Genomic DNA, 15,014 nt, shown 5'->3' with positions numbered 1-15,014 from the left:
AAGAATCACTAGGTTCTGGAATGATTCCAGAGGTCTTCAAAATCGCAAGTGTCATTGGAGGCAGAAGAAAGGAAATTATAGGGCAGTTAGACTGACCAGTGGTTGGGAAGGTGTTAGAGTCCATATTAAAGATTAGGTTTTTTGAGGCTAATGATAAAATAGGCCAAAGTCAGCGTGGTTTCCTTAAGGGGAAATCTTGCCTGACATATCTGTTGGAATTCTTTGAGGAAATAGCTCTGAGGCAGGATAGATGAAGCAGAGTCAGTGGGTATTATTTACTTGGATTTTCAGAAGGCCTTTGATAATGTACCACACATGAGGCTGCTTTAACAAGTGTCCTTGGTATTAATGGAAACATTAGCATGGATAGAAGATTGGCTTACTGGCAGGAGGAAGAGAGTTAGAATAAAGGAGGTTATTTGCTGCTGGTAACTACTGGTGTTCTGCAGCGGTTGGTGTTGGGACCACTTCTTTTCACGTTATACATCAATGATTTGGATGATGGAATCGATGGCGAAAATGAAGATAGGTGGAGGGGCAGGGAGCCAGCAAAAGGACTTAGACAGAATGGGAAAAGTGGCAGATGGAATATAATGTAGGGAAGTGTATGGTCATGCACTTTGATAGAAGGAATTAAGGTGTAGACTATTTTTTAATTGGGGAAAGAATTCAAAAATAAGAGGTGTAAAGGGACTTGAGAGTTCTTTTGTAGGATTCCTTAAAGATTAATTTGAAGGTCAAGTCACTGGTAGGAAGGTAAATCACTGATCATCCAACACAGAACCCTATACCTGCTTTCTCTCCATACCCCCTGATCCCTTTAGCCACAAGGGCCATATCTAACTCCCTCTTAAATATAGCCAATGAACCAGCCTCAACTGTTTCCTGGGGCAGAGAATTCCACAGATACACCACTCTCTGTGTGAAGAAGTTTTTCCTTATCTTGGTCCTAAAAGGCTTCCCCTTTATCCTTAAACTGTGATCCCTTGTTCTTAAATATCAGTTTTTAAAAATTATTATTTGTTAAACATACCATTAAGTAGTAAAATAAAATTTAAACTAAACAGAGAGAATAATTATTCAAATGTTTTAGACTTAGTTCATAAAGAGTATTATCCTGCAGTAATTTCTGATCAGCACAAGATAATAAAAAAAAGTGAAGCATGCTCATTTAACACAATTGTTTTACAATGTAAGATGTATTGTGGATTTTATGTATTATTGAGGGCCAATTTGAAGATTTGCAGCAGTCTGACTTATGATTTGCCACGCATACTGGACATGTTTACTTTCAACTGTACGTCCACATATGACAAAACGGAGGACAAACTTGTCTCGAAGTTGACATGGCACAATATAAATCTTCCTTGAATCATTTATCTCTTTTAAGAGTTTTTCATTTAAATCATTTGTGCCCTAAAAAAAAGGAAATACAATAAATAAAATGGTTACCTATTTATCACATTTAATGCAAACTTTCATGGAGAGAGTCATATAAACTTGCATCATTGAATGAGGGTATTTGGCAGTATATCTTCCTCTTTATAGATCTCAGAAAGCACAGGGTGAAAGGGCAGTGAAGAAGGTATATAGGATGCTTGTCTTCATCAGCTGTGGCATAAGAGCAATGTCATCAGGTTACAACTTTTTAAGACATTGGTTGGCCCACACCTAGTGCATTGTGTACAGTTCTGATTGAAGTGCTAACAGAAGAATCCTGGAGATTCACCAGGATGTTGCCTGGAATGAAGCATTTCAGTTGTAAGGAGAGATTTGGACAGGCTATGTTTTTCTTTGGGCAGAGAGACAGTAGGGTGATAGTAATAAAATCATGAAGAGTGTGGATAAGGTGGATAACAAGAACCTTTTTCCCATGGTGTGGTTGTTTGAAACAAGACAACATGGATATGAGTTAAGAGGTAAGAAGTTTAGATGAAATCTGAGGTGGAATGGTTTCATACATTGCAGTGGTTGCAATCTGGAACATGTTGCCTGAGGAGGTAGTGGAAGCAGGTATTCTCACAATATTTAAGAATTATCTAGACAAGCATTTGAATCACCAAGGCTATTTCACTGCTTTTTTCTGGAAGGCAATGAATGAAATGAGGCCAATGATAGTCAGTGTAATGCTCATTATGGACAGTGGTGGCCAATGCCTGTATGGTACTACAGAACACCACAGCAACAGTTCCTTCTGCCCATCTTAACTAGTGTTATGAAGGTACCACAGCTCTGAGGGGCCGAAGGAGCGGGAGCAGCCCCCTCCTTCCGGAGAATCGCAAGATCGCTATTAATTTTGGACTCGGAAGTGAGAGACAATGCAACGGTTTTGGCCATTTGTTCTTAGAGGCACCTGTGTCACGTGCAAGTCCCGGCTACGTGACAACTACCATGAACCTGAACACCCTCGGGCCATGTGGGAGGGAGATTGCATCCCTCTACGTTGATGGACAGTTAAAACTCTGCAAGTAAAGATAAAAGCGGACTGCAGGAGGCAGTACCCTAGCGATGCACCAGAGGAACTTGCTCGCTCAACGCTCCCGGGAGAGCTGGAAGCCACTCAGTGCCACGTGCACTCCTAACTCCTTTGCCTGGGGAACGGGTGGCTGATACTACTGAGAAAGACTTCGAACTAACAACGGGGAAACCAATGCTCCCCTGATCTTAACGGAGTGGTCAAAAAGATACGGGCAAGTCTTCTTTTCGTTCTCACCGATTCCTCTAAGACACGTAACACCAAGCAATTCCTCGAAAGACTTTTGAATGGCTCTTTAGATTTACAATGGACAGAAAAATATTATCCCCTAGACAACAGCCGAGATTAATGATGATTATGACTATATCCGGGCTTTAGATTGCATATTGGGGATGTGCATTATCTGAATGTTTGCATTAACCTTACGTTTGTGCCCCTTTATAAATAAAAACATTTGAAAATAGTGACATCAGACTTCAACAGCCCTCTCTATCTTTGCTGGTAAGTTATCCAGTTACGGGATACGTAACAACTTGGGGGCTCGTCCGGGATTTGACACCAAATTGGGAGGCCGGTGAATCGGGCTTGTAAATCAAAAACTTGAATCTGGTTATGCGGGTAGCCAGACGGGAAACCAGCAAAGATGTACGTGGGTGAATTTATGGAAAACCCGACGGAGGGGGCGCTAGAGGCGGCCACCAAATCAGACTTGTTAAATTTGGCGAAGGGGTTGAACCTCACAGAAGTGAGGTCGTCCATGAAAAAGCGGGAGGTACGAAGGGCCATAACTCAGTATTACGTTGGGAAGAATGTGTTTGAAGATGAGGTTTTGGAAGATATCCCTGACAAAGTACCATCAAGTGGGACGGTTCAGTTAGAGGTGGAGAAATTAAAGTTGGAACGTGACCTTAAGTTAAAAGAGCTGGAAGTGGCTGAGAGAGAGAGAGAGAGAGAGAGAGAGAGAGAGAGAGAGGGGGGGGGGAAAGGCAAGATGGCCAGAGGGCTCTGGGTTTGACCTGTTTTAATTGTGGAAAGGAGGGGCACATTGCATCTCGATGCTTTGCTCCGAGGAAGGAGATAGGAAGAGGGAAAGCCACAGTCCCTATCGGGTGTGTCGTGGTAATCAGCAAATCGACCAGAGAGCCGAGGGTAGACAGAGTATGAGAAGGCTCTGGGATTTGTCTGTCACACGGAACCGTGTCTGTGACGGAGGGAGACACACCAGTTTCCGTACGAATCTGGAGGGATACGGGCACTGAATTATCCCTGGTTAGCCGTAAGGTACTAGAATTTGGTTGGGAAACGGGCATGGTAAAGGTGGAAGGAATAAATAAATGAATAGAAATGGTGCCCTTATATAAGGTCATTCTGGATTGTGAGCTGGTGTATGGATCAGTTGAAATAAGGGTGCCCTCAGAATTCCCGAGAGATGACATGGACATCCTGCTGGGAAATGACTTAGCAGGGGGTAAGGTTTGGTCAGCCATGCTGCCGACCTGGCAACCGGCGAGTATGGTGGCCCCGTTCTTAGCGCCCAAGGACCATCTCGCCGGTGCGATCACTCGCAGCCTGTCGAGAGAGAGAGCTGTGAACGAGAGCAGTTTAAATCTGGCCAGTTTTGATTTGGCCGAGACGTCTTTGCTGTCCCTGTGCCATGCGGGTTTAGAGGGTGGTAAGACGAAGAGTAGTAAATTTAAAGGGTGTAAGGGAAAGGAGATAGATCTACCTTTAGTGAAGAGAAAGGTCCTAAAGGTAGGAGATAAAGATGAGAAACAGATAAAGCTGTTGAAAGGTCCAGAGTTGGACATGGATGATCTGTCTGGTTTGGCAGAATTGTTTGAAGAACTTGAGAGTTCTAAAGGTGTTCCTGATAATGAGAGGAGGGCAGTCCTAGATAGAAAGGATACCTTTGCCTCGAAGGGGTCTGCTGAAAGGGCCGAGGAGGTTGATTCAGCTCGCAGGGTTGCGCCTTCCCCGGGTGGGAGCTGCCCAGAGAGTAACTGGGAGGATCGGGGGGAAGTTAGAATTTGAAAAAGGTACAGGTGTTGAAAGCCTGGAAGAGGCCAATGTCCCGTTTGAGTGTGTCTGAGATGGGGATGCACGAGGTGCTGAACCTGGTAACGGAGCTCAGAAGAAGTCTGAGGTATCTGATCCAGTGGAACGGGGCGGCCGTCCTTGTGGGTCAGATGGACTTGGTTCAGTGGGAAAAGGGTTAGCCTTGGTAACCGGGGAAAGTGTGAGTTCCCCGGCATTTGTACTCGAAGGAGTGTTCAAAGTTAATGCAGAATTTAAGAATTGGGGGGTGAGGATTGTTAGCGAAGGAAACAAAAAGTCTGTAGTTTCCAAATCGAAGGAAGAAATCTTAAACCTGGCAGATCGCTCGCAGAGTGAGCCGGGGAATAGCGGGGCCCCCCACTCTATTGTTATGCCAGGATGGGGTGTGAAAAGGCTGCCTTCGATATGCTACTTGAGCGAAGAGTTCGAATCAAACACCAATATCCTGAAGGAGACTGATAAAAGGGCTAGCCACCTGGGTAAAATCGAGGAAGTGGGTGAGAAGGGTCTACGTTTGGGGCATGGTGTTGCAAAAATAACCCCGATGAACAAGGCTGGCGGGAGTTCACGACGAAAATTTCTCAAGTTTCCCACTGGGGGGGGGGGGGGGGGGGGTCGCCGAAAAAGAGGCGACGGTTAATGGAGATGCCATTGTTAGACAGCCAAGCAGGTTGAACAGGTTTGCGCCAAAGCCTGTGAATGATAAAGACAGCCCCTTTTGGAGACCTGCTGGTTACGTAAAACGACTGAAACGATCAGTGTTCGCATAAACTTTTGTAAATGCACCTAAGCTAAGGGCATCCCTCCTTAGTTTTGTTGTGAAAAAAAATACTCATAAATAGATGATTATTGAATTGAAGTCTGATGCTACAAGTCTTTAGTAAGGTATGCAATTTTAAGATATTAAAGAAAGGGGCACTGTAATCGTTAACTATTTAGATACTGACTTGAATGTATAGCGGTAGTATTCTGTGAAGAGAAAAAGCTTGGGTATTGTGTTAAGAGTAAAAGTCCTGTAAGACACTGTACAACTCCGTTTTTAACCGCTGGTAAAAAACGCGGTTTTTAGAGGGGAGATGTTATGAATGTACCACAGCTCTGAGGGGCCGAAGGAGCAGGAGCAGCCCCCTCCTTCTGGAGAATCGCAAGATCGCTATTAATTCGGGACTCGGAATTGAGAGACAATGCAACGGTTTTGACCATTTGTTCTTAGAGGCACCTGTGTCACGTGCAAGTCCCGGCTACGTGACAACTACCATGAACCTGAACACCCTCGGGCCATGTGGGGGTGGAGATTGCATCCCCCTACGTTGATGACAGCTACAACTCTACAAGTAAAGATAAAAGCGGACTGCAGGAGGCAGTACCCTAGCGATGCACCAGAGGAACTTGCTCGCTCAACGCTCCCGGGAGAGCTGGAAGCCACTCAGCGCCACGTGCACTCCTAACTCCTTTGCCTGGGGAGCGGGTGGCTGATACTACCGAGAAGGACTTCGAACTAACAACGGGGAAACCAACGCTCCCCTGATTTTAACGGAGTGGTCAAAAGGATACGGGCAAGTCTTCTTTTCGTTCTCACCGATTCCTCTAAGACACGTGACACCCAGCAATTCCTCGAAAGACTTTTGAATGACTCTTTAGATTTACAATGGACAGAAAAATATTATCCCCTAGACAACAGCCGAGATTAATGATAATTATGACTATATCCGGGCTTTAGATTGCGTATTGGTGATGTGCATTATCTGAATGTTTGCATTAACCTTACTTTTGTGCCCCTTTATAAATAAAAACGTTTGAAAATAGTGACATCAGACTTCAACAGACCTCTCTATCTTTGCTGGTAAGTTATCCAGTTACGGGATACATAACACTAGTATCTCTGCAAGGGCAGAGGTTAGGATGATGGCGCCTAATGGTGACTCCATTGCTTGCATCTTCAGAAACAGCTCTATCTGTATCTTTGATGTCTTTTTTTTTCCCTTTTCAGGGTTCTTTAGAAGACCCTGACCTGAAGTTACACGCTGACTTTGGTTCTTTGCAGAAATGGGACCTGCTCTCAGGGTTTCACGACTGGCCACTTTTCAATGTGCCAAGGATGTGGCCTGGAATACTAGTGCGCCTTCAGGGTACCGAACTTTCGTGGCTCTTTTGGCAGACTCGAGGTTGGTGTTGCCACCTGATACGTTGTGGGAAATGGAAAACCATAAGCAGTGAGCTGGCTGCTGTCTGTATGCCCAGAAACCCGAGTTCTTTGGGCACAGAACTTGGAAAGGTTCTTGGAAAAACAGACTTTTAACACCATAAATTGGCGAGTTATTTTGTTATGTCTCCCCTCTCACTATGAAACGGAGACACCTCTTTTGCCTTTATCTGGGAGAGAGAGAGAGCTTGTGGTATGTCGAATTTCTAGCGGCATGATGAGTAGACTTTGGGGTACTGCAAGTCTGTGTCTTTATTGATGGTTTGCTGCACGCTTGAGTACATGGTGGGGAGTGCCAATGCTTTTTTGCTGGTGGGGGGGGTTGTTTCCTTGCTGATGCTTATGCACGGGGGCGGGGAGCTGGGAGGGTTTGGGGGTTATAACATTTAACTGTCATTCATTCTTTGGGGCACTCCTGTTTTCGTGGATGTTTTGCAAAGAAAAAGAATTTCAGGATGTATATTGTATACATTTCTCTGATATTAAATGTACCTATTGAAACCTATTGAAGTGATTCAATCATCACCATCATCTAATTGAACCAATTATATATTAGTCAAATCCTTAATGTTCATATTCATATCTATTGCACTAATTTAATAATAGTGACTTTAAAGTTCTTAACTTGGATGCAATTTGATTTTCACTAGTTCAAACAGCCTTTCTTCAATAAATCTCAATCAAGCTTATTATCATTATCTTAGTCATTAGCACAATGTTTACAGTTCCAGTGGTCCAGGTTCAATTCCGCATTGTCTGCAAGGAATTTGTACACTCTCCCTTGACCTCATGTGTTTCCTCTTGGTGCTCAGATTTTCTTCCATCTTCTAAAGACATACAGTTTAGCCTGAGAGATAGTGGGCATGCTGTGTTGCACCAGAAGCATGTTGAGTGACACTTCCAGGCTGCCACCAGCATATCCTCGGACTGTGCTGGTCATTGACCCAACGACATATTATCAAGTACTGATCTACTGATCCTATTTTCCAGTACTCAGCCTATAGCCTTCCATTACGAGGTGCTTCAAGTGTTCATCTAAATATTTCTTAAATGTTATGAGAAATGTTCTCTGCCTCTAACAGTGTTCCAAATCTCAAAAACACTGCAGGCGAAAAATCTTCCTCAAATCTCACCAAATCTCCTTTCCATAACTTAAATATAGATCTTCAAGTTGTATTTGCCTCTGCTAAATGATTTTTTTCACTGTTTACCCTATTTATGCCCATCAAAATTTTGTATATCTCACTTAGGTCCTCCTTTAGCATTCTTTGCTCCAAGGAAAATAAATCTCACCTGTCTATTCTTTTCTTGTAGTGGAAACTTTCTATCCCAGACATTCTCCAATGGCCTAAGTGAATTTTTATATAGTTGTAATCCGCCTGCTCTTATATTCTGACAGTGTGCTCTGGCTAATGAAGGCGGGTATCCTTTATGCTTTTACATCCACAATACCTACTTGTAATGTGACTTGGACATGTGCTTTTATATCTTAGGGTCCAACCCAAGGGTTCATAGTGTATACCTTGCCTTTATAAGTCCTCCCAAAATATTTTATGCAGAATTAAGTTCCATCTGCCATTTATCTGCCCATTTCACAAATTCACCAATATCTTCATGTAGTTGCTCACTATAAAAACACCAATTTTTGTACCATCTATGAATTGCTCCATTCATATACAGATTATCAATCTATTAGCAGTAAGGTTCTAGCACCAAATCCCAAAGTACACTGCTGGGCATGGACTTCCAACCACAAAATTAATCTCTGGGCATCAGGTTCTGCTTTCTATCACCAATCCAATTTCAGATCCAGTTTGCTGGAACCACCTTGAATACCTTACAGACCAGTTGGACTTGCTTTATTTTGCATTTTATGTAGGGTTTTGCCCTACTATAAAACTTAACATCTGCCTGCTTGTGATCTTATTACTCATCTTCACATCTAGATGAAGAGTATTTCTGCTGGCAAAGTTATAAATATATTTAGAGGAGAAATAGCAGGAGGAAACAGGGGTGAAACAGAAACAATAAGCAAACGCCCTGTTACTGTGCAAACAGACCCGAAACTGCATGATTCTACAAACCATTGCAAGACTATGCTAAACTTGCCTTTCATCAGTACAAGTATCTGAATCAAGACTTTAAGCTTTGTAGTTATGTAAGATTTGCAAGTAACATACAGGTGCCTCATGCCACAAAAGCAGCACTATGACTACTTCGCTGGCAGCAATGATCATACTTCATTGATCACAAACCATAGATCATCTGTTTCTGAGCTTCTATCCAAAGGTCCCCACTGAATGTCAATCATTTGCTTGCCTACTGTCATCCTGGCACAATGCATTTTATTGTACTTCAATTGCTCTGAGGAACTGCAGTGAGGTCATGGACTGTTTCTGTTAAGGAGTAACCTTTGTCTGGAAGTAGCCAAGTGGAACAGGGCTCTGGGCTTGTCTATGGTTTTGAATTTTTCAGAAAGAATTGAAAGATATTGATGAAAACATCCAGGTAGCAGGTGCCAGCTTGCTGCTGATCTTCATGTCACTGTCTATAACCTGCACATTGTGCCAGAGTCACACATTTAGAAAGGCTATTCAGCCCATTATGCCCATGTTGACCATTTCTTAAATGTTGTCAGTGACCCTGCTTCAACCACCTTCTCTGGCAATACGTTCCAGGTACTCATCACTCTAGAAGTGGAAAGAGTTCTCTCTCAGATGCTCTCTAAATCTCTTATCACCCATCCTAAATTTCTGTCTTCTGGTTTTATTCATCTCTGATTAGAGAAAATATTCCTGCAGTCTAGCATATTTCCCACCCATCTGGTTTCACCTCTCTCTGACATATTTTATATATCTAAGTCATGCCCCCATTAATCTCTTTCACTCCAGAAAACTAGAAACCTCTCCAGTCTCTCCTGTGTACTCTCTCCAGTACTATCACATCATTCCTGCAGTATTGTGTGCATCCCACACTATACTGTAGGAAGCATGTAGTACTCTAGCTGAGGCATGTCCTATGTTTTGTAAAGTTGGAGCATAGCTTCCCCATTCTTTTATTAATGCTCCAACTAAAGAAGACCAAATCCCATATGCCTTGTCAACCACACTGACAACCTTCACTACTCCCAAGGACAGTACTATTCATGATGCATTCATGAATAAGGGCCTCTTCAGTATTCCCTAAATATAATAACTCACAATTATCTGGATTAAACTCCTTCTGCCATTTCTCAGGCCCTTCAACCATCACTTTGATGTTATCCTGTATCCTATAATTATTCTCCACACTGACAACGATTCTACTGATCTTAGTGCCATCTGTGAACATAATGAGCCCACCACCTACATCCACATGCAGATCATTTAATTACAAGCCAAGGGTCCAAGCATCAATGCCAGTAGGACACCACTGGCTACATGCATCCAATTATAAAAACAAAAGTCTAATATTACCCTATGTCTGATATTGTCAAGTCAATAGATCCAGAGAAGACAGAAGAAATGAGATCCCAGATTCTGAATTTTGGAGCTAAATCTACGCAGTATCTGTCAAGCAAATTAGATGTGTTGACATTTTGGGTCATTACCCTGCATCAGAACTTTGGTGGGGGTTGTGGAGGATCGAGGTTAAAAGTGGAAAAACGGATAGATGATTAGTCTATGGGAAATCAACAAATTCTGCAGTTGCTGGGAATCCAAAGCAACTGTCACAAAATGCTGGAGGAACTCAACAGGACAGGCAGCATCCATAGAAAAAAATAAACATCAATGTTTCAGGTCGAGACTCCTCTTCAGAACTGGAAAATAAGGAGGTAAGACACCAGAATAAAAAAAAGGTGGGTGGAGGGGAAGGAGGATAGCTAGAAGGTAATAGGTGAAGCCAGATGAGTGGGGAAGGTAAAGAGCCATCAAGGAAGGAATCTGAAAGGAGGGGAGAGTGGACTATATGAGAAAAGAGACGGAGGAGGGGCAGCAGGTGGATATGATAATTGGGAAGTAAGACACCAGAGTGAGGGACAGAAGAAGGGGGGGGGGGGAGAGAATTTTTTTTAACCGGAAGGAGAAATCGATGTTCATGCCATCAGGCTGGAGGCTACCCAGACAGAATATAAAGTGTTGCTCCTCCACCATCAGGGTGCCCTCATCATAGCACAAGAGGAGACCATGGACAGACATGTCAGAAAGGGAATAGAAATCGGAATAATAAGGCATTAGGCCACAGGGAAGTTCTGCTTTTGGTGGAAGAGGAGGTGTTGTCCCCGTACTTCCACATGCTGGCTATCTTCTCTCTTCCACCCAGTGCTGATGCAGGGTCTGGACCCTAAACATTGACACATCCTTTTTGTCTACACAGATGCTACTTGACTCACTGAATTCTTCCAGCAATTTACCTTTTGGGCCAATTTTGGATCCAATTTGCCAACATGCCTTGCATTCCATGTGCCTGAGTTTTTAGATTAGTTATGATGTTGAAGACCATAAGATATAGGAGCAGAAGTAGGCCATTTGGCATATCGAATCAGCTCTATCATTCAATCACGGGCTGGTCCAATTCTCCCCTGCTTTCACCCCATACCCTTCTATGCCCTGGCTAATCAAGAACCTATCTATCTCTGACTTAAATACACCCAATGACTCGGCCTCCACAGCCGCTCCTGGCAACAAATTCCACCCTCTGACTGAAGTAATTTCTCTGCATCTCTGTTCCAAATGGACATCCTTCAATCCTGAAGTCATGCCCTCTTGTCCTGGACTCCTCTACCATGGGAAATAACCTTGCCATATCTAATCTGTTCAGGCCTTTTAACATTCAAAATGTTTCTATGAGATCCTTCCTCATTCTCCTGAACTCCAGGGAATACAGCCCAAGAACTGCCAGATCCTTTCATTCCTGGAATCATTCTCATGAATCTTCTATGAACCATCTCCAATGTCAGTATATCCTTTCTAAAATAACGAGCACAAAACTGCACACTATACTCCAAGTGTGGTCTCACAAGTGCCTTATAGAGCCTCAACATCACATCCCTGCTCTTATATTCTATACCTCTAGAAATGAATGCCAACATTGCATTTATTGTCTTCACCACTGACTCAACCTGGAGGTTAACCTTTACGGTATCCTTCACAAGGACTCCCAAGATCCTTTGCGTCTCTGCATTTTGAATTCTCTCCTTATTTAAATAATAGTCTGCCCATTTATTTCTTCCACCAAAGTGCATGACCATACACTTTCCAACATTGTATTTCATTTGCCCATTCCCCTAAACTATCTAAGTCTCCCTGCATACTCCGTTTCCTCTTTTTTCTCTTCCATCAATCAACTTCCCAGTTCTTTGTTCACTCCTCCTACCCATTTTCACCTATCATCTATCACCTTGTACTTCCTCCCCTCCTCTGCCCCTATCTCACCCTCTTACTCTGACTTCTCATCTTTGTTTCTAATCTTGCTGAAGGGTCTCAGCCCAAAACATGACGGTTTATTCTTTTCCATAGATGCTACATGGTCTATTGAGTTCCTCCAGCAGTTTTTCTGTGTTGCTTACTTACTCCCAGTCTACTTTGTCAGGCCCTGTGTTACTTTAATGAAAGTGGCCTTTTTGCAATATTTCCCCTTATTTTTATCATGTCTCTCTGCTATTTGCCTGCTTATCTATTCCTCCACCTCTTGTTGACTGTAAGGTACTCTGTAATCAATTTGGCAAATGGCTAGATGGGGTCTGTCAATAGTCTTAGAACATAGAAGAGTGCAGTACAAAAACATGCCTGTGATGTCTGTACAGTTTATAATGCCAAATTAAACTAATCCATAGCCCTCCATTTCCTGCATGTCCTTGTGCCCCTCTACTGAATGCAGCTTACACACCACCACTGGTTTCTTTCCACCACTGCACTTTGCAGCCTGTACCAAGCACATACCACTGTGCAAAAGAAGAAATAATTTTCCACTTCTCATCTTAAATCTAGCCCTCTAGTATTTGTTATTTCTACCCTTATACCCGCACTATCTCTGCTCCCCTGATTTTAACTTCTCTCCAGTTTCCCCTCAACCCCTGACACTTCAGAGAAAAACAATCCAAGTCTAGCCAACATCTCCTTATAGTTTATATTCTTTAATTTCTGCAACATCCTGGCAAACCTCTCCTGAAGCATCCTTCTGCAGTCCACACAATACTCCAAGCGCGAGCTAAACCGAAGTTTTCTACGTTTGTAGCATGACTTCCTGGCTTTTATACTCAATGTCCCAATGATAGACTTTCACCTTACACCACACACTTGCCTGGATTAAACACAACCTGCCATTTATCCACCCATACCTGTAACTGTTCTATGTTCTGCCGTACTTTGACAGCCTTCTGCACTAGACACAACTCTACCCATCGGCAGGTCATTGGCAAGCTTACTAACTGCCCATCAACATTTTCATGCAAGTCATTTTTGTATGTCACAGACAACACTGATACCTGCCAAAAATCAGTGGATGCAGATCTTCAGAATAATATCCCTCCACCATTATCCTCTGTCTTCCACGGCCAAGCCAAATTTGAATCCAATCCACCAACTCACTGTAGATCCTATGCTTCTTAAAATTCTACCACGAGGGACTTTATCAAATGCTTTAATAAAGTCCTTGTAGGCAACATTAAGTGCCCTACCCTTCTCAATTACGTCAACCTTTTCAAAAAAACTATAATCATTTGTAAGATATCTCCTACCCCATAAAAAGCTATATTAACTATCCCTATTAAGCACAAATGAGTAAATTTTACCCCGCGGATTCCTCTCCAATAGCTTCTCCACTAGATGTGAGGCTCACCAGCCTATTACCTCCTGGATTATCCCTAATGCCCTTCTTAAATGAAGAAACAACTTTGGCTAATCTCTGATCCTTTGGTACCTCACCTGTAGCTAGAGAGGGCACAAAGGTCTTTGTCAAGGATCCAGCAATCTCCTTTCTTGCCCCTCTCAATAATCTGGAATTGATCCCATCAGGCCCTGTAGATTATCCATCTTAACTTGCCCTAGATTATCAACATATCCCACACTGCATACCCTTCTCCTTGGTGAATAATGATGCAAAGTTCTTGTTTAGTACTTAACCCACATCATCTGGTTCCAGGTATATCCTTTATCCTTCAGTAGCCCGCCTGTCTCCCCAGACAACCCTCTTATTTTCTATGTGTGTAAAATACCTTATCCTAATAGTCCTATAAAAAGTGGCACTGATCTTATGGAATAGTAGACAAATTACAAGAGCTGAATGGCTTCTCGTCATTTATTATTAGGCTGAATACGTAGCTGAAGTTTGGTGTAGACCTTAACATTAACAGTATATTTACATACCTTTATTCTGAAGCACACCAGTCCCAGTACCACATCTCCAACAATCTCAAATCGTTCATCTTGACGTACCAACCTCTCAAACTCATGCGCGAGGTTCACGTGCTACAGTAAATACCACATGGGTAGATGTTGAAGTGTTAGCTTTTAATGAATGTACATTTATTTAAAAATAAAGAATTCCTCTCACAAAGTCAAAATGATTGACAAAAAAGCAACGTTGGAGGGTTTGCAGCAATATTTTCATCAGCCTTGAAAATAAATAATTCATCACTCATTTCCATTGCACAAATCACTCAGAGATTTAGCCCAGCTTAGACTGTATAAGAGATTGTTTCCAGAAGAAATTGTGCCCATTGAAGAATGCCCTCTGCAATTCCATTCACAATTCACTTTAGGATCCAGCAATCTCCTTTCTTGCCCCTCTGAATAATCTGGAATTGATCCCATCAAGCCCTGTGGATTATCCACCTTAGCTTGCTCTAGGTTATCAGCATATCCCACATTGTTTCCTGAATAAAACTTGTGTACCTGATAAGGCAAGGGTTTCACATACACTGTACATTCCTCCATTACTTACCTAAATGAGAACTTTTGAGTTCAACATACAAGCTTTGTTCAACATTCATAGTGCAACCATACGCAGCATTAGAGCAAATGCTGCATGACCTCCTGCCAAGCTCCCCAAGCAGTTTATGTTTGTACCAGGTTCCAACATCTGCAATCTCTGTGTCTCCAGGAGTAAGTGTATATATAGGTCCTTCACAGCTTATGCATGTCAGACTTAAGTATGATCTTTACATACTACCGAGCATTTGGGAGACTGGCAGGATGGATTTGCCAGCTACTGCAAGGCTGCAGACATCCTCTTCCATAGGAGAACTTAATTCACCATTGCACTTCCAACTTCTGAACTATTTAGTTTACAAGCAGTTCA

General features: G+C 42.7%; 1 protein-coding gene across 1 annotated transcript in view; it reads right to left on the bottom strand.

The window, feature by feature from the left end:
• Positions 1 to 1,218: 1,218 nt before the first annotated feature.
• The window catches only part of LOC132394992 (aromatic-L-amino-acid decarboxylase-like), a 94,574-nt gene continuing 80,778 nt past the window's right edge, over positions 1,219 to 15,014 (bottom strand). Inside the window, exons 12-13 of the mRNA XM_059971325.1 lie at positions 14,081 to 14,182; positions 1,219 to 1,416 (exon numbers count right to left, since the gene is read on the bottom strand). Of these exons, the coding sequence (XP_059827308.1) occupies positions 1,219 to 1,416; positions 14,081 to 14,182 (300 nt within the window). The remainder of the gene's footprint in view (positions 1,417 to 14,080; positions 14,183 to 15,014) is intronic.

This window comes from Hypanus sabinus, chromosome 6 (assembly GCF_030144855.1).
Source record: "Hypanus sabinus isolate sHypSab1 chromosome 6, sHypSab1.hap1, whole genome shotgun sequence".
NCBI classification, from domain to species: domain Eukaryota; kingdom Metazoa; phylum Chordata; class Chondrichthyes; order Myliobatiformes; family Dasyatidae; genus Hypanus; species Hypanus sabinus.
Note: the sequence above shows the minus strand (reverse complement) of the source record. Positions and strands in the feature narration are given on the sequence as shown.